Genomic DNA, 19,243 nt, shown 5'->3' with positions numbered 1-19,243 from the left:
TCGTTCGTTGCATTGGAGGATGTGACAACGAAAGGCGCATAAGTACCATAAAACCCTTAGGTAAACCGCTATGCTGACGAATGAGAACAACAACGACAACAACAAACACACAAATACTGGAATCTATTTGTTATGTTGGTACGAGTTACTTTGTAGTAAAATGACGTGTACAAACACGTGAAAACATTCGTTCATAATCGTTAGGTAAACAGTAAATATTTGATTACAGCCATTTATAGCCGTGTAAAAGTTCAGGAACCGGAACGAACAGAGAGCTCACGTGAACAGCATACTGTCGTCTTGTTCAAAGAATATTCCTGGCGCATTTTTGAAAAAAACAACCTTCCACGATTGGAGTATCAGAAAAACGATTTATATTACGCGTAGATGATGTGAAGGTCGTCCAACGGTTAATTATGCACGTTCAAATCTTCATGTTTATTCGCTTTTTGACGCAATTTATTGTCTGCCAGAAATCTACCCACAGTCGAACAGTCAGCGACGTTAAAATTGTAGGGCAGTGTGAATAAATCCCAGAAAATTTTCGTTTGAAGTTCCTTCTCACTTAAGTTTTGCAGAAACATCTCTCCGTTCTGTGACCATGTGAATTTTCTAGAAGATTTGTTGGGCAAAGTTAGCTATTGGTTTCATGAAGACATTCTGATTGTACTAAGTGCGCTTGATGTAATTAATGTCTTGGGAAATAATCCAGTAGGTACAAAATTAGTTGAAAATTATCATGGTAGAAGATTATTTCTAGGAAAGTGCCCGTCTTCGGGGTATACAATGTATACGCAGAATAGTGAAAAACTAACAATTGAGAAAAAAATTGTTTGTTAAAACCTTTTCAGTAAAACAGGAACTTCTACGCACTTGAAAAACTTAAAAATTCCACGAAAAAATGATGGATCTCCGCAGCGGCAAAGGATATGTGGTTGCCAGTGATACAAAGAGATCCGTAGTGAGATACTGCGGAAAGCGTATTAGATCTGAAATCAAAAATATTCTAAATTCTTTTGGATAGAACCAGTCACATTTGTACTCTAATTTCTTCCGACTTGTATAGAAATGGTCAAAATCGTCGTCTAGTTCTGTCAGAATCTCCTCGAAAGTTTACTTTTAATTTTTTTACCTCAACAGATTATTGTGCATTTAAGAGAACAAATATCTACATTTTTTTGCAGGAGCGGGAACACTACATACAATGAAGGTGCAAGAGGGGTTGTTTTCTCAAAGAAAAATGCCTTTATTGTTCTGTTGCAAGGAAAAATCAAAAAATTTCCTTTCGTAGCAATATTCTATAGTGTTGTCGTACATAACAGAAAAGAATCAGAATAGAATGACATCAAAATTGGAATTTTGAATTTATTTAGGAATAAGTGCCGGATGAGATGATGAGATCATAGGAATCACGGGTTGATTTCAAAATTCAGACAAAACAGAATGTGACTGAACCATTCATTGTTCAGTGACCACCCTGGCTGGGAATCGTTGACGCCAACAAATTTTGCATTTCGTTGCAGCCACATAATCCAATCCAGTGCTTAGGTGCCAGGAGGCTCGTGAAAAAGGGTAATGATCGAATTCAAAGATTTGATTAGCACATTTCCGAAGGGTTTCCATTATACTCTTTACTAACTTATTCCAGTTTCGCTAAGTTGTTGAGCCGAAGAACTTATATAACTATGTGAATTCTTGGAACTCCACTTATTTTTCGATTCCCTATCTTATTTCTAGTTCTTGCTGCAGAAGACTTCTTTCGTTAGTTTTACTTGGGGTCCCAAATCTGAAAATTCTTCTTCTGCATCCCCCACATGTTCATCTCATGCTTGAAACCCATATATTTGAACTAAACACAACTAGAAAGCAGAAAGAGATGTGCAATGAAACCAACGTTCAGTTTATTGTATTGATTTCAAAACGAAATGTCGCGATCGAATCCCGGTGTAAAAGAGGACTTTAGAGAAAAATGTATAAGGATTTGCAAACATTCTTCTGTGTATTCGTCTCCAGCTGTCAGCCTCTTCCAATTCATATGCGATCCTAGGAGACAAACATGAAATGAGATTTTTCGCATGAAGTAATCAAATAGTGTAGAACTAGTAAAAATTATATCACAAAAGAGTTATCAAAGAAGCTATTTGATGTTATTTTCCTTTTTGATCACTGCATTTATGTCTCTTGGCGCTAAATAGTCGGAAGTGGAAACAAACGAAAAGTATGATGAGTAGTAGCAGATATCCTTCAAAGAAACTGCCCTCAAAGAGGAAGAAACAGAAGTGTCCAATGAGAATATAGGCGGTGATTTAGCTACATAGAGTGCAACGAAGAAAAAGAACGGCAGCAGTTCAGGTGCAGATGTAAAAATGTGGAGACGTGTGTCCAGAGAGAACTAATAAATTGTTTTTTTCTGGGGGTTACAGTTCTCAAAAAAATTCGACGAAATCCAAAATCGACGACTCAAATAACAGGTTATGAAAATGAGGAGGAAAACAGAGGCTTTGCATATTCGCTTTTCATATCAAGCAGAACGAATCAATAAATAAGGAACAAGTGTGGGAGTTTCATGATTGCTGTCATGAGCAGTTGGATTACGCACTAGCAATTATCATTTGTTTGTGAGCTGCAAAATTTGACATCCAGTGGGTAAGGCGACCATGTGGTTTTTCACTTTGATTTATATTTGCATCAAATGTTTATTCTTATACATGTTGATCTTCATGTTTATATTTTGCCCCCGAATCCCTGGTAGCAGCTAATTACTTCTCCGGCGGTTTTCTTCCTGCAAAGCTTATTCCAATACTTTGTTCTGTTCAAGCGCTTGGGGACACTAAAGGGATAGGTTTTGGGCAACTCTCTTTTTTGAAATTAATTTCTACGTAGAACCTCAAAGGAGTAAAACTTCTCATTCGGTGTTAAAAAATATACCACGAAAAGCCGTTAGACTTCGTTCCATCGTTAATCCATAGAGCATAGCGTGAATCATGTAAATCGTTATTTAGCTTTTTAAAAATTAAAAAAAGTTGTTTTATGGAGATGTTAATGATAAGAAATTGCCGCCTAGGACACTGTAGTGTGCTTTGATGGGCAGTTCAAAATATGTTACAAAATGGAGAATTTACGCCAAATGTGTGCGAAACTCTTTGCTCATCTATTGCCTATCATTTATTCGATCATTCGCTCATTCCTTAGTCGTTATCGGCATTATTCATCCATCATTCCATTATTATTTATAAGAAACGAAAACAAACAAGAAATGACTGGATATAATGGCTTCTTAAGAACAAAGAAAACGACGTGGTGGGGAAAACGTAATTTATACACGGAAAAAAGATCACTTAAAATTGTCTACAAAGTGAATGTCAAAAACTTGGACGTCTATTGGATTTCCTCTACCCTAGATCTTCCTGAAGAATAAAATGCTCTTACAAATTGAATAGAAACAATCGAAAATCAATGTCATAAAGAGAAAATATTGGATTTTCGCATTACTAAGCATCGAAGAACGATGGCAGCAAATATTTTGAGTCCTCCTGCTTTCCTCCAGAGAATCGGCAGAGAGTCAAACAAATCAGCGTTCAGGATAACGAGTAGCTTTACTTACACCTACGACGACGTGTTTTGAAAGTTTGTGTGGGGTATGGAATCTACGTAGAGAACAAAACAGCGCGGCATTTGGTTAAGAAAAAAATAGAGAATGATCGAAGAACGAAGTATTCTTCTCACGGAGCGAGGAAAAGTATTGTAGAAGGCAGAACTTGGCCAGGAAATCTGTGGTGAGGTCTGTGAAGAGAAGAGAGTGAGATAAGATAAGGTGTACTCAAATCAGTTTTACTACAATAATTTATTTGCGCTTCAAAGCTGTGTAAAGGGACGAAAAGGCAAATTTTCACATTGAATTAGAAAATTTAGAAATATATAAATAAAGAGGTCGAGATACAACACTTCTTTTGTTCTTTGCTGTGGTTTTGAAAGCTTTATTTTTTCAAAGTTCTGAAGATTGATTGTTGATTTAGGAGAAGGTTATTTCTACTTGAGTGATTGTGCTTTTAATTATTATTAGCATTATTATTTCCTTAAGACGTACTCTTGACCAGATAGTCGGGTCTACGCGACCTGAAGCCTGGTACCGGTGCGTCGCACGTGGAGTGGCGCTGTGGTACCCTTACTCTTCGCTACAGTCCAGTTGGAGCCAGCGAGGGTTTCATGTTTATCTCAACCGTATACCCAATTAAATCGGGCTTCCTGTCGATTTGACACCAGCGTTCCGTTTGTGTACGTGTTGTGCATGTATGCAGTATGTGGCGTGCCTTGTGGTCCTTGTAACAGGAACCCATGTCCCAGGGTTTAGCAATATGGAAGATATGGCTCCTTCTATTGAAATCCGCTCGTTCTTCAAAGATCCACCCCGTCGAAGGTGTGAGAGTATGGATGGTGCGAAATTCTTCCACTTAAATCCACACTTTTTTCAAACCATTCCAACTTCATTGTTGCTACATATCAATTAACAAAATAATGACCATCATGATCCACTACACATGTACGACGCTTCGCTAGACTATCAATTCCAGAAGTCCAGAATTCTGACCGCTGCAAGTCGAAGAAACGCAAAATCTCATTTTCCAGCCCTTTCTAATTGTCGAATTTTTTCTTCTTGTAGATGCAGCTTCAGTGCGCGAAAGAAATGGTAGTCAGATGGCGCCAAGTCAGAAGAATACGGAGGGTGTAGAAGAATTTCAAACCATGCTCGGTAGTTTTTGAGGAGTTAGTTTCGCCAAGTTAGTTCGAACACTGTCATGAAGTAGAGCAGCATGACCAAATTTCTCACGCTTCAGGCGAACTGTGTCCGTCAGTTGCTGAAGTTGAGGAGGTGCACTCAGACGGAAGGAGTTCATAGTACAGCATCTCCTTGGAATCTCACCAAAAACAGAGCAAAAAATCGTTTTGTAAAATCCTCATCCCGACTTTTTTGGAAATAACTCGCCACGAGAGAGCCAACTTTTCTGCCATGTATGATTGACATACAACACCCGATTTTCATCCCCTGTAATGATTTCGCGGAGAAAGTCCTGCCTGTGTGGGCGCAAAAGCAAAGACACACTCGTTCTTGTTGCCAGCTCCGAGGTACTCAAGTCGTGGGGACCCAAATCGACATCACTTTTTTGCAACCCAAAGCTTGTAGACGCTTGTACGGCTACACCCAAGTGTAGTACACGATGGTTCAAACTTGACCTCGTTTTATTGGTCATGGTTGAATTCCAGTAAAATCTGCGCCTTTAATACATAGCTTACTCCTCTGGTGTAAGCTTCCACGGCATTCCACCACAATCAACTGCCAAAACAATTCAATTCAAGACCTCTAAAAGTCTGGATCGAAAAGTAAATTTTGAGGCAAGACTTTCGGACCAACCTAATACATGTCGCAAGTGCCCACAGGGCTTGATCCTGATGTCACCATAAACCCGTTGCACTCCTGTGAGCTCTTTCATTCCACTACTTCAAATCTGCATGCATTATGTACATCGTAGTATGCCGGCCGCTGCATCTTGAATCCCTAGTGAACCCAATGTACACTTATAGGTTAGAAAATAGAAGTGGTTTGACATAGCTAGGCTGTTTTTGAAAGGCAGACGTGACAGGGTCTTTCCAGGAAACTATGCAACCTGTCATGACACCCGCACATACTCGGAGCACCACAAAATTGTTACTGTTTATGTTCATTGCTACAATTAATATTCTTTGCTAGAAACAAACAACAAAGGATTGGTTTCCATGTTGATTTGAAAAATCAATGTACTATCCCCCTTATTCACGTTAAAGGCATCACCCCACGAATTTGAGGTGGTGCAGATTTCAGGTGGAGTATTCGTATACAGGATGGGAGACTACGGAGAGGGGGGTGATTCCGTCCATTTCTTCCTAATTGTCGTAAAAAACGGCCCAGAAGATACGGTTTCATTCGTTTTGACGCACCATTTTGCACAAGGGGTTCGATTGGAGCGCGCCAGTCTTGTGCGGCGCCGCATCTTCCGGGCCGTTTTTTACGGCAATTAGGAAGAAATGGACGGAATCACCTCCCTCTCCGTAGTCTCCCATCCCGTATACGAATACTCCACCTGAAATCTGCACCACCTCAGATTCGTGGGTTGATACCTTTAAACAAAACACCCCGAATGTGTGTGAGTAAGCGGCCGCTACTGATTTCGTGCGCTACACAATGACGTTGACGGTAGCACCGCTCATCGCTTGGCAATGGATCAGCGTCATCGTTCTCTTGTGTTCTGAATAATCAAGAAATGCGTTTAGAACCAAATCAAACTCTTAACAAACAAAACCCGACCCCAGGACTCTGTGAATCAAATTTGAGAAATGAATCATATCCTACTCATACCAGTTTCTGCACCTACATTCAAAGTTCAGCGAAATGCTGGTGTGGGCTACAGCCGGGAAATCAGCTGACGTTTTCCCCTACAAGGCTTTGTATTTCTTCATTTACATTATTTTTCGCAAATTTGGTAACCATAATCAAGTGATCGGAAGAAAACTAACCACTGCAGAGAACATCCAGAATAGTTTGCACTGCAGAGTTCATATTCCCGGTAGCTTTTTTTGAATTTACTTGACGTTTCCTCCCATATTTGAGGTGTTTCGGGAAAAATGGGATCTCGAAAAAGCGACTTAGTAAAAAAATCAACGGAGGAAGGAAGTTAATGAAGAACGAGTATCCTTGAATTGCAGCGCTAATTTCATCAAATGAGATCTTTCAACGGATATCGACCAGTGAAAAGCTGAGTGAGAATGAGATGAGTTTTATTTCTTGCCGAAATTCATAAGTAGCACTTCGCATTTAGTCTTTATTTGAAAATGCTCCTCTAGCACATCACTGCCTTTGAATCCCCATTCTAACCATCTTTTTTATAAAAAGATCGCACTATAATAAGATTTTCAATAAGGAGCCTATCCAGCTGTTCTTTTGCGTTCCCGCAACATTTGTGATGTTGCCGGAAACGCAAAAGTGATCCACAGCTGTTTTTTTTCTCTTGATATTGAAACAAACCAAAAAAAAAAAAATAGATTGGAGTCGTTACCGAACGTTTTCGAAAGAGAAGAATCAAATTATGATAATAACGCAAAAAAGTAGCTTCTCTAAATGTAATTTTGCGTTTCGGTCAACATTCGCACTCCTGTCATCGCTTACTCGTTTTCGAAGCAAAAAAAGATCATACATGATTGATGATGACTTGTTCTGAATGAGGCATTTCAGAGGATACATCACAAATGATCTTACTTTTCAGACTCTAACGAAGGCGACGACGCCTTTGTCACATTTACAGTTCATATGCAGTTCGCAGGAGGCTGCGCTCGAAGCGGCGCAGTGGGGCCAGCTGTTGCGATCGAGGTGGGACCATCGCGAACCGCTGAGATGAGGTGCCAGCAAGAGTCCCCGCTCTCTCGCGACCGCACCGCTTCGAGCGCAACTGCGCCCTGCTTCAGGTCGTTTTGCTCCAGCAATAGGAATGTGATTCCCAGAAACGAACAAGTGTAGGGGAACTTAAGCTTCTTTTAAATGATCAGCGGCTAGTACAGTTAAAGAAAAACTCGACGATGAAAAAGGAGAGCAATACTCTTCACACATCCTCAAATAGCTCCAAAGCCGGAGATTAAAGTTGATAGCAGATCAACCTTTAGATTTTTTCAAGTTTGTTTCTTTGAAGTCTCCTCTCAGATATGATAACTACAAAAACTGACGTACGTGGGTTGAATCTGCAAACACTCAGACTATAATGCGTTCTACCTCTAATGAGAACCTAGATATGAGTTTTAAGTTTCCTCGCGGTAGCAATGCGTTTTGTAGGTGTTTTTCTAGTGGTACACATTTCACACAGGCACTTCGAAGCATAGGAAAATCGGAAACAATCATTATCAATTTGCACTTTACGGAAACTGTTCTATAGTCACTTTATGACTCTATCCTTTTCGTGCGATAAGGGTACTTCAAAAATTTGAAGACTTATATAGTAGAATATTTTAATAGCTTAAACGCTATTTGGAAGCGGAAATTTGGGTATTTAAGACGTTTGCATGAAATGCTACGTTTCTACCTCGCATTAAGCAAAAACTATGAGGTAGAAACAGGTTAGATGTGTTACACGATCAAAAGCATTGATAATTGGCGGCTCTCAATTATTTTACAGCATTATACATATATATATATATATATATATATATATATATATATATATATATATATGCACATAGACGTGCTAGGATTCATAGTCGGCGCCGAACATGTTCAGCCCAGTGAAAGCGACGCGACCGCCGCAACGCACTCACGTGTATCCCCATTTCTATCCCGTGCAGCTGATGCCCACGTCACTTTGTACGCCGGGGGCCGACTATACAAACGACTAATTTAGCTGGAACAACTCCAGCTTGTTAATCAGTCATCAATCAATAACCATATTCAACACAGAGATGAATAGGTGTGGAAAAGTCAACTTCTCTGCTTATGCTGAATCTTAAATCTCGAGGTCAATCAGATAAATCGTCGCCGGCTTCACCTAAGATGGACTCATAAATAAGTAGGTGCCGCAGGGAGCACGTCGACTTTGATTCCAGTGGTGACACAAAAATGAAGTTGTAGCGGCAAACCAGGACCACCACTGATTACTGATGTCCCCAAATTAATCTGGTGTGCCCAGTCAAAGTATCGATGTCAGCAATCACGAACAGAACAAAGTATGTGAATAGCAATTTGTACACGAACATTTAAGTTAGCACGAGATCCTATAAACAACCGCAGCGATTCATTTTAAGCACATGACAAATGGTGAATCGTAAAATAACCGTGAGAACCCCATGGATGTGGATCGACAGAGCGAACAAGGCTAGCAGACAAAAACAGGAGGAGAGATTGAGTTTTTTTTAAAATGCTTCATGTCGGTCACAAAAAACTTTCAGAGTGTTTCTGGGCTCGCTGGAGGAAAGAAGAGTTCCTGACGCCACGGAAGCATACTTTCTCCTCAGAACATTAACTGAAGTGATTTTGAATCAATGAAAAACAAGGAAGTGATGGGATGATTATCTGAAGTTAGGTGATAAATGGAAAATGGAGTGTGTGTGTATAAGTGCAGCTGTAATGATGATGAAACAAATTTGATGTGAGGCTGTTTATTTTCGAAAACATTAAAATGATGATGATCGACATTCATAACTAGTTTCTACAAAAAAAAGCACAAGGTCTGGAATAAGTCCCGCAAAAGTGTGGACGTTAAGTTAGCCGGAGACTTTGCTCTAATCGAAGCAATCAAGAAAATTATTGGAGAAACCGCTTATTAAACTGCTGGTTTTGTGTAAATTTTATCACTTCAGAAGAAAAGTCAACAACAGAATCGCGAATGAATGACATGAAACAAAAAAAAAACTAACAAGGGCACTGTGTCGGTGATAATTGTTACTTGGCACATGATCGATTATTTTGATTATCGATTCTTATCTAGATAAAATTATTGGAGATCACATGTCTGTGATTTGCATACCGTAATTAACGTGATCTAACAAAACAATTTCTTTTGGTGGAACATGCAGTGACATAAATACTGTAATGTTAGTTCTAATGTCTTGAAGGGAAATATTCGTAGAACAAAGAGCGGCTTGGTTGTTAAACGCTTGTCATGGGCGCAGTTCTTGAAAAAAGTCCACCTTTTTAGAGTTTTCCGAAGAATTAAACCCAGTGTTTGCCTTTTTGCCCAATAAAACAAAGCTTATATAAACAAAAAGAATCATTTTGAAGGTAGAACGTGCCACAACACTTTCCCTTAGGAATCTTAGGATCACAGAATGGTTTATTCGCAGTTTTTGAGTTCAGGTTCAGTTCCTAATTTTATGAAGTTATATACTAATACTCTTACAATCTATTCCAAGAAAATAGGAGTTGAGTATACATGCAGCACATCACAGTCGTATGTACAGTCGGGTCAAAGCGACATGAAGCACGGTGCATTTGCGTACGCATACGAAACGGCGCGGTGGAGGCAGCAGTTGCGACCGAGATGGGACCATTGCAAACTGCAGCGATGGGCGGTGCTAGCAAAGGTTCCAGTACGCTCCCAACCGCTATGCTCTACCTCACCGCCTCGAGGGAAGCCGCGTACGCAACTGCACCGTGCTTCATGTCGTTTTGACCGCACTATATAGTAGGAGCAGAACGACATGAAGCACAAACAGTTACGTAGCCGGCTGCGCTCGAAGCGGTGCCGTGGAGCATAGTGATTGGAATCGTGTAGGGATCCTCGCTACTTCGCCATGGTCCCATCTCGATTCCAATCCCCGTTTCCACCGCACCGCTTCGAGCGCAGCCGCTAACGCGACTGTCTTCATGTCGTTTTGACCCGACTGTACGCCGTATCGTCTGCCAGGTTTCTGCTTAGATTTTGTTCCTTTGGCAGGGCGTGAGGGCAAGTCCCACCACAAGAACCGAGAGAAACAATGAAAAAACTTATTTCTGTGAGCATATTTCTAGTAAGCTGTAACATAGATAGGAGTGGGTGTGCTTTCATGCCACCTCCTAAGGCACTCGCCTTTCTTACCTGCGACCTTGCTACTGGTCTGTTATACGGTCATAGAGCGAAATCGTGTGATTGCAGAGCACATGTTCTTACCTTTCTCAGTTCATGTCTTCGCTTCACTATTTTCTACAGCTAATAATACGGAGAATACAAATAATACATTCGGGTCAAAACGACATGAAGCTGCGTTCGCGGTAGGGCCCAACGGCGCGGTGGAGATAGCGATTGGAATCGAGGTGGGACCATCGCCAATTGCAGCAATAACGGTGGCAGAAAGGGTCCTCACCCGATCCTAACCGCTACGAACCACCGCACCACTTCAAGCGTAACCGCTTGCGCAACTGTCCGTGCTTCATGTCGTCTTGACTCTGCCGTAAGTATTGGAATCGTGAGAATCTCGTTTAGTCTACTTAAATGCGAGCCTGATAAACCAGCTCGTTTACAGAGCAAATAAGCATTATTGTCTTTATAGATGTTCATTTTCGGTAAATTTGACGGTTATTTTTCCATCTGTACTGTGTACTTTTGCTGAAATATTTTCTCTTATTTTCATGTGTTGATTGTTCCATCAAGAGAGCACATATATATAGTTTATAGCGATCAGAGTAATCCCTGAAGTAGGACAAGAAAGATCCGAATGAAATGTGGAGTTATACTTGTATCAAATTGATAATAATAACAGCTGTAACAGTCAAAGAACAAAAACAAGCGAAAAAATGATTTTGACAGTTGCCATACACTCACAAAACGGAGTATTCAGGAGGATCGGCATGTTTATGACGGAAGAATGTTTAAATGAGGAAAAAGACCAGCACCGAGATAAGATGTATGGCTTTTACGGCCTCACATTACCGCTAGGAACACGTATTCAGCATTGTTTGCGTATTCCTATATATAGGGTAAACATAAGCGTGGATATGGTTACGATGGTCTTTGGACTGTACTGATATGGCAATAAACGTTTCCGGATGGAGCAGTTAGAGAGCATCCAAGGAAATTTTGCTGTGAGAAAATACATGGAGACGAAGGAGTTCTTGCGATCCGCTTATTCCAACAGTGGCAGCGTAAACTTCCCACTTACTGTTTGATGTTGCACGTGAAACAACAAAACTCGACTTGGAAACTATCTGAGACCGGACTTTCGTCCAATCTACGGAAGCTGCATGAACTCCGTATTTGGACCTAGAAACGTCTTCAGCGCATGTGTAGAGGGCTAAACCAAATTTCAGGAAAGAATAAAAGAACTCAGATACCTGAAGAAGCTATTGATAGAAGCGAGAGTCTTCTTACAGGATCAATGTAAAATTTTCATGGTTCTCGAAATATTTGACTTTTAGTAAACCTCGGCATACATAGTAGGATGTCGTATTGACTTTTAATTAGCTAAAGACGAGTTTGTTAAATAATTTTATTGGCTAGCGTTTCGGCTTCGGCTCTATCGGCTTCTTCAGAACCTGAAGTAAGCGATTCGATTCGCTTTCTAAGCGACCAGATCTCTTCACAACTAAACAGACAGACACTAAGCCTACTTTCTCAACCACTGATGCAAGAACTGCTCACCTGAGCGCCTAACCAGGACCCGACCTTTGATTGATACATAGATCATGATGACTTACTTGACTTAATCGGCGGGCTGATGTCATCGCCTGACGCGATTACCCGCATCTTCGCCGAGGTGTGCCGTCCTTGAACACAGCTCCGCCCAACCTTCTCGATCTTCTGCGAGAGCTTGCAGAGAATCAATCCATTCGTCGCTGTTTCATGTTCTGCGAAACCTTACGTCTCGCCTGAACTGCCTATCCACGCCGAGTGTCCTCAGGTCCTCTTTTACCACCTCAGTCCAGAACTTCCGTTTTCGGCTAGGTGGCTTCTTCCAGCTCGAACCCGACGAACTCTTCAGAACTCGTTGGACAAGGCGATCTGCCGGTCTCCTTAATATATGACCAAAGAAGCGAAGACGATTTACTTTAGCCGCTTTTTTTTAAGGCGGTGCAAGATGTTGATATCTTCCACGTGTCATCCGCCGGTAAACCACATCAATTTCTGCGTAAAGATCTTCTTTTTGGCATACCCTAGGCCAAAAGTAGCCAAGTAGCCGTCTAAGCAGCTTTCGTTCCGTGCAGTCAAACCTCTCCATAACCGTTGATGGTGCTGCCCAAGTCTCTGATCCGTACATCATGATAAGGCGAACTGCGGATAGGTAAACTCGCAGCTTGACTTCGTTGGTGATGGGGGTCGACCAGAGGCATTTCGTTAAGGAGTTAAATGCAGAAGTGGCCTTAGTGCATATTTGCTGAAAATCTCTCTCGTAGCTGCCGTTGTTCTTCAGCATACAGCCCAGGTAACAGAACTCATCGACGAGTTCTATCGGTTGTCCGTCCACCCTGATTCCCGTTCGAGGTCTCGAAGAGATCCACATCTGGTTGCATTTATCAGGGCGTAGGCGTAGTCCGTAGGCTGCAGCCAGCTTCGATACAAGGTTGACAAAATGCTGAAGTTTCGTGCTGCTTTCCGCGAATATAACAACATCGTCGGCGTACTCGAAGTCAGTCAAGGGGCACCCTTATGGTGCTAATACAATGTCGGCAGGACACTGGTCGACTGTTCTTCGCATAATGTCGTCGTTGAAATTGAACAGGAAGGGTCCTGCCACCGCCCCTTGTCTTACTCCAGTTACCACTTCAAACGGTGTTGTACATCCGGCTGGTGTTCGAACTGCAGCAGTTGTTCGTTGATTCATGTCATCAAGCAAGCGAACGAACTTTCCTGGTACTCCATCGGCGCGAAGCGCGTTGAGAAGACGGCCTCGGTGAGGAGAGTCGAACGCGGCTTCAAAGTCCAGAAACGCTAGTTGCATTGGCTTCAGTGTAGCCGCTAAGTTGGTAATTAGTAAGTTGAAGAAGTAGGCTAAGGGTTTGTCTGGTTAGTTGTGGAGAGATTTTGTCAGTCAGATTGCGAAATGAATCGCCCATTTCAGGCTTTAAAGAAGGGCTAACCGAAACGTTATCCAATAAAATTTTTTGGTTCTAATCTTGTAAAAGCCAAGATTTTTCTTGTAGTGTAGAACATTTAATTAACCAGTAGAACTTCTGAGGTCACAATAACAAGGACCTTTTTTTTCTTCTGCAAATGGAAATAAAAAAAGAAAAAATTTCAAAACAATGAGATTTGTCCTCCATGTTTAGAGTACGCATAGTAAAATGAGTAGAAGTATCAGAAAAAAAGGAGAAAAATCAACGAGAGAATTGCAAAATTTCATGCTGCCAATTATTCATGCACCAAACAGGACATGCATAAAGTTTTATTGATATCATAGCTCAGAATGTTCATCAATGCTGTATGCAGTTGAATGAGAAAGAAGAAAAATGAGAATTTTGTTGATAATCACTCGAAGATCATATAACAGCACAATAGAGGTTATGGATACACCTTTTTCCAAACTATTAGTACATTCTACACGGTTCCTGTAGTTCCTGTACATATATTTTCAAGACAATTGTATTACTGTAATATTTTTATCATTTCCATTTCTAGCTATCCTCTTCTTGGAAAGAGCACGTTCTCGAACCTCTTTGCTCATAAACAACATTTCGACTTCATCAATAGGACACCCACGTGTCTCCGGAACGAAAAAATATATGAATAGCAACGCAACTGAAGTGAAACCAGCATACAAATAATATGCACCTGGAAGAAATCAGGTCTATACCTTCGATTAAGGTGTTGTTAGTTTTTCAAGCAAAAACAGAAGATACGAAGAGATCTACGATTTTAGCAATTTCTCCAAAAAACTTTCTTCGAGAGCATTTCTACTTCACGTCGGATTTTATGAAGAGCAGAAGGGCAAGCGTTCAAAATCTTGCTTCAGAATGATCAACTCAGAAGATCTTCCTGCGGCTGATTCGCTCGCCATTAGTCGCAGGTCGCGAAAATTATTAGAAACTTTCCTGACGTTTGTAAGCTTCTGTGTACATTACGACTGCTAGCACTGTCTACATAGGAAAAGCGTTAGAAGTTAGACAACCGCGGCATGCGTCCTGCTTGAGCACAGTCATTTCACAAGTGAGACAGCGCAACTTCGTGAAGAGCCACCTTTATAACGCAAGGAAGTAACCGTTTTGTGAAAATACGCTAATTTGTATTGTGCTCACTAAAAATTCAGCATCTGGTCGTACTGATAACGATATCATTGTGTTATGAATAAAATCAGAAAATAAGGAAATTATTAGTTCTCTTCGTAACTTTTGCCCCACCCATACGTTAAAATAAACCGAACTTACCATATTTCTGTAGGCTTTGACTAATGCTTATAAAGGTGAGGGAGATGACCAGATTGAAGATCCAGTTGCACATGGTGGCAATCGATACGCACGTACTTCTTGCCCAAAGCGGATAGAATTCCGCATTCATAACCCAAGGAAGAGGAGCATATCCTGGAAATGATTCAATCTATATAAAATATATAACATAAAGAAATGAAGAGGAAAATAGTAACTTACCGCAGGAAAATGCCAGAAGGTAGAATAACATAATAGCAATGAAAACTGGCGTTAAAGTTGTTTTGCATGAGTGCTGATCCCATCTGTATTCATCACCTGGAATAAACGATTATAAGGGAGAAGCTTTAAAGGCAGCATACCACGGATTTGAGGTGGTGAGGATTTCAGGTGGAGTATCCGTGAACGGGGTCGTAGATTATGGAGACCGGGGTGGTTCCGTTCATCTGTCCCTGCATCACTGCAAACAGCCGCCTCCGGAATGCTGCTTCGTGCGACGCCATTCATTGCAACGCGCCACCAATTGCGCCGCCTCCGCCCTGCGATTCGTCGAAAACCAATTCGGACTGCCCCGATAGGCAGTAAGGGACGCTACGGGTGCAAGGGTGGCGTGCTGCAATAGAAGGCATCGTACAAAACAGTATTCAGAGGCCGGCTGCTTGCGGTGATTCAGGGAGAGATGAGCTGAACCATCCCGGTCTCCATAATCTACGACCCCGTATACGGATACACCACCTGAAATCCGGAGCAGCCCAGATTGTGGTATGCTGCCTCTAAGAAAATGGAGATATCCAATAGTTGGAAAGGATGAATCAACTTATTTTCATCAGTGAAGATTATTTTTTGGATTCCAGCGTTTCTCTCGATTTCCTTGGAGCCTTCAGACAATTTTTAACAGAATTAATCATATCAAAAACACCTCCTGGTCGATGATGAGCTGGTAGTTTTTAGATCAAGCTACTTGATTAACTGGGGAACGAAGAAGAAATGCTAGAGAAGATTTGCATTCGTAAAAAGTTCGCAGTTCCTAATTTTCGAGTGCTTAAGACATGTAACTCTTAGACGTACCCATAGCGTCAGGCGATTTGCAAGGACCCACACCAGAAACGGGATGAGGACCAGGATTTCCAAGTTTAAGGCAATAACCTGGAACAACGATGTAGCCCTTGGAAAAACTAAAATTTCAAAGCAATTATAAAAAGCGTAAGAAACGTTCCGCATTTTCCGCTTAGTATGAAATTTTTGTACGGATTTTTTGTGCAATTCCTAGATATCAAAACATATATAAAAATTTCATAAAGTAGTAGATAGTCACGTATGCGGAAATGAATGATATTTCAAATATGTTCTTAGTTGGAAAAATGGAAAGGAAAAATGGAATGGAATGGAAAGGAAGAGAAAAAAATAAGAAGTTTAAGGAGTGAAATGTGAACACAGGAAAAATTTACCAGCGTTGCCTTCTTTCAACGCACAGAAGCCACAATGTTCATTGTTGACGCAGCTATCGCAGTTGCTGCAAATGAAGAATGTGAACTAAGCCAACTACTCATGCTGTTCATCTAGTACACTCAAATACAGGTAGTGAACGTATGTGTGTGTCCGATTTTTCATTTTTTTTTAGATCCGATATTCCTTGTTGGATGCATGTAAGAGGCACGCCATCAAAATTAATGAAAAAGAAATGCAATTCCTATCAAAAAAGGCGAAAATCGCGGAAGGAAAACTTGCAATATCAGATACTTATTGAACGTAGCGCGAACAAAAGCGTAGCACTTTTTCAGTTCTTGTATTGTTTTCATTACTTTGGCCCACTCTTGTTTCTCCTTTGTCGCGTTCCAGACCTTTCCCACAAAATTCTCTGGCTCAGGTATGGGAAGAAGAAAGAGGGTGCTCTACGTATTTAAGAGCTAATTATCAAAGGCATTTCTTCGGCTGCAAAAAAGAAAAAAGGGCTTGTCCGTCAATAATGTTCATCCAAGTACTGTTACTGGAATTTGTCAACGTTTGGAAAAGTAGGAAGTTGTCGGGCAAAATCCCAGATGTGGCCGCCCAAAGGAAACTACTGTCTGGGTTGTTATCAAGATTATTAAAGAGGTTCATAGCAATCCACATTTAAGCAGTCGATGTATGATGTTCGATTAGACCGAGTTAGCTTTCCAAAGAGTTCCGCCTCGTCGATTCTCACGAGATCCTGTCACCTCGTCTGGCCATTCTTCGCCTCCGCCCTCTGCGCCAAAAATCCATCAGTATCATCAACTGGTATTCACCAACATCAGCAGCTGATGATTCCGAATTGGACGCGTTTTACGAGGAGCTGGAGGAAGTAGTCCACAAGGAGAAGTCCTTTTACAAATTCGTTGTCGGAGACTTCAACGCAAAACTAGGAAAGGCCACAGAAGAGATACACAGGATTGGAAGATTTGGACTAGGGGACCGGAATGAAAAAGGCAATCGTCTCGCCAGGCTGTTGTCCGCCGCTCGCCTCTTTCATGGGAACTCTCTTTTCATGAAAAAAGATCATCGTCGGTGGACATGGGAATCGCCCAATGGCGCGACTCGTGCGGAGATCCACATACTCACCAACCTTAGGTGGTGTCTACTTGACGTCTCAGTAGTACCATCCTTTTGTAGTGGTTCTGATCACCGTCTCCTTCGTGCGAAAATACGACTTAGCCACACGATGGAAAAGAACATCTGCTATCGGCAACGAAGGAGAAAAGAAGTCGTCTACGACGATTGCGTACTCGAGGACTCCCTGTCCCAAGGTGACTGGCACATCGAGGAGGACCCAAACGTGGACTACGAGATGCTGCTCAGAGGATTACGAGCCTGTGCTGAACGTGCCTCGAAGTCGCGCACGACAAACTTGGATCGAATTTCGAAGACCACCAAGGAATTGTTAGGAAGAAGAAGGGCTTTGAGGCTTGATCCGAATGCATCGCACATTGAGCGGTTAGTAGCAAACACTAGCTGCAGAAAAGCGTTGCAGGAGGATCTTTTGAAGTACAGGCAGAAGAAGATTCTAGAAGCAGCACAAAGAAGAACGAGTCTAAAGAAGTGCCGCAGGGATCTCCGCGAATATAATATTCCGCTAGCAACCTTGCTGAGCGAAGACGGGACTCGCACGTCTTCTCGTCGTGAGATGGAAATCATAACGGAGAGGTTCTCGAACCTTTTCCGTTCATCAACTCCTGTGTCAAGCCCAATCATCCCCACTGGCGAAGCTCCACCACGGATTCTCCCTTCGGAAGTACGAGTCGCTATCAAGAGCATGAAACTTGGCACAGCCCCCGGACCTGATTTTATATCAGACTTTCTTCGGGCTGGTGGCCATCCGCTTCATGTAATCTTAGCAGCGCACATGACATCCTATCTTCAGAAAGAAAGGATCCCAGACCAGTGGAAGACCTCGCGAACCGTTCTTATCCATAAGAAAGGTGACCGAGAGGACCTTCGGAACTACCGTCCGATATGCTTGCTGAGCGTGTTATACAAAGTATTCACCAAGATCATCCTCACACGCATATCTAGGACGCTGGATGAAGCCCAGCCTCAAGAACAAGCTGGATTCCGCCAAGGGTTCAGCTGCTTGGACCACATCCAGACCGTGTCGAGGGTCATAGAGGTTTGCCGGGAATACCGCCTGCCCCTTGTTCTAACCTTCGTCGACTATGAGAAACAGCTTGACAGCGTAGAAACGAATGCAATACTGTCAGCGCTGGTCGATCAAGGTGTGGACGCGTCGTATGTGAGGACATTAGCCAATTGCTACGAACGATGCACGACTAGGATACAGCTTTTCCGCCGCCCCTTCTCCACACCCATTGGAAAGAGGGTACGACAACACGATACTATATCGCCGAAGTTGTTCACGGCTGCATTGCAATGGATAATGAAATCATTATCCTGGGAAGAAAGGGGCATACGTGTTGATGGAAGATTTCTTTCGAACCTTCGTTTCGCGGACGACATCGTTCTCTTTTCGAACAGTACTAATGAAGCAGAAACGATGCTCAACGAATTGAACGAAGCAGGGAAGAGAATAGGACTACGAATAAACAGAAAGAAGACACAGTTCATGAAGAACGCGCACTGCGAGGACGGAGGAGTACAACTTGAAGGCTCCCGAATCGTGGAAACTCCGTCATACGTATACCTCGGACGTTCTATGAACATGGAAAACGACTTGAAGGAAGAACTGAATAGAAGAATGAGAGCAGCATGGGCAGCATTCGCAGCCGTCAGGGAAGCTACGGACCAACTGACGGACCATGATCTTCGTGCCCATCTGTTCGACTCGACAGTCCTTCCAACGCTCTGTTACGCAGCGGAGACGTGGGCAGACACCCGCGGCCACGTCTAGGGAGCTACTTACTACCCACAGAGCCCTTGAGAGAT

The 19,243-nt window shown here is 42.1% G+C and overlaps 5 protein-coding genes across 7 annotated transcripts; 1 reads left to right on the top strand and 4 right to left on the bottom strand.

Moving 5' to 3' along the window:
• Nucleotides 1–1,915: 1,915 nt before the first annotated feature.
• Nucleotides 1,916–5,489, bottom strand: RB195_001601 (uncharacterized protein; the record flags this gene model as incomplete). The annotated part of the gene is made up of 2 exons (XM_064198468.1): nucleotides 1,916–2,043; nucleotides 5,411–5,489. 2 exons carry the CDS (start codon nucleotides 5,487–5,489, stop codon nucleotides 1,916–1,918), a joined length of 207 nt encoding a protein of 68 aa, XP_064054349.1.
• Nucleotides 5,490–12,549: 7,060 nt separating this feature from the next.
• On the bottom strand, nucleotides 12,550–12,987 carry RB195_001600 (uncharacterized protein; the record flags this gene model as incomplete). Its single annotated transcript, XM_064198467.1, has 1 exon — nucleotides 12,550–12,987. One exon carries the CDS (start codon nucleotides 12,985–12,987, stop codon nucleotides 12,550–12,552), a length of 438 nt encoding a protein of 145 aa, XP_064054348.1.
• Nucleotides 12,988–13,131: 144 nt separating this feature from the next.
• Nucleotides 13,132–13,425, bottom strand: RB195_001599 (uncharacterized protein; the record flags this gene model as incomplete). Its single annotated transcript, XM_064198466.1, has 1 exon — nucleotides 13,132–13,425. The coding sequence occupies one exon, from the start codon at nucleotides 13,423–13,425 to the stop codon at nucleotides 13,132–13,134; it is 294 nt and encodes a 97-aa protein (XP_064054347.1).
• A 630-nt stretch (nucleotides 13,426–14,055) lies between these two features.
• RB195_001598 (uncharacterized protein) lies at nucleotides 14,056–17,056 on the bottom strand (the record flags this gene model as incomplete). 2 transcript variants are annotated; one of them, XM_064198464.1, is made up of 6 exons in its annotated part: nucleotides 14,056–14,255; nucleotides 14,849–15,001; nucleotides 15,068–15,163; nucleotides 15,914–15,991; nucleotides 16,294–16,358; nucleotides 17,031–17,056. In XM_064198464.1, the coding sequence occupies 6 exons, from the start codon at nucleotides 17,054–17,056 to the stop codon at nucleotides 14,056–14,058; spliced, it is 618 nt and encodes a 205-aa protein (XP_064054345.1). The 2 variants fall into 2 exon arrangements, with proteins under 2 accessions (XP_064054345.1, XP_064054346.1); XM_064198465.1 differs by lacking the exon at nucleotides 17,031–17,056 and adding an exon at nucleotides 16,586–16,644.
• On the top strand, nucleotides 16,715–19,208 carry RB195_001597 (uncharacterized protein; the record flags this gene model as incomplete). Of its 2 annotated transcripts, XM_064198463.1 has the most annotated exons (2): nucleotides 16,715–16,732; nucleotides 16,998–19,208. In XM_064198463.1, 2 exons carry the CDS (start codon nucleotides 16,715–16,717, stop codon nucleotides 19,206–19,208), a joined length of 2,229 nt encoding a protein of 742 aa, XP_064054343.1. The 2 variants fall into 2 exon arrangements, with proteins under 2 accessions (XP_064054343.1, XP_064054344.1); XM_064198462.1 differs by lacking the exon at nucleotides 16,715–16,732 and having other exon boundaries at nucleotides 17,352–19,208.
• Between the last annotated feature and the right edge of the window lie 35 nt (nucleotides 19,209–19,243).

This window comes from Necator americanus, chromosome IV (genome assembly GCF_031761385.1).
Source record: "Necator americanus strain Aroian chromosome IV, whole genome shotgun sequence".
NCBI lineage: Eukaryota > Metazoa > Nematoda > Chromadorea > Rhabditida > Ancylostomatidae > Necator > Necator americanus.
Note: the sequence above shows the minus strand (reverse complement) of the source record. Positions and strands in the feature narration are given on the sequence as shown.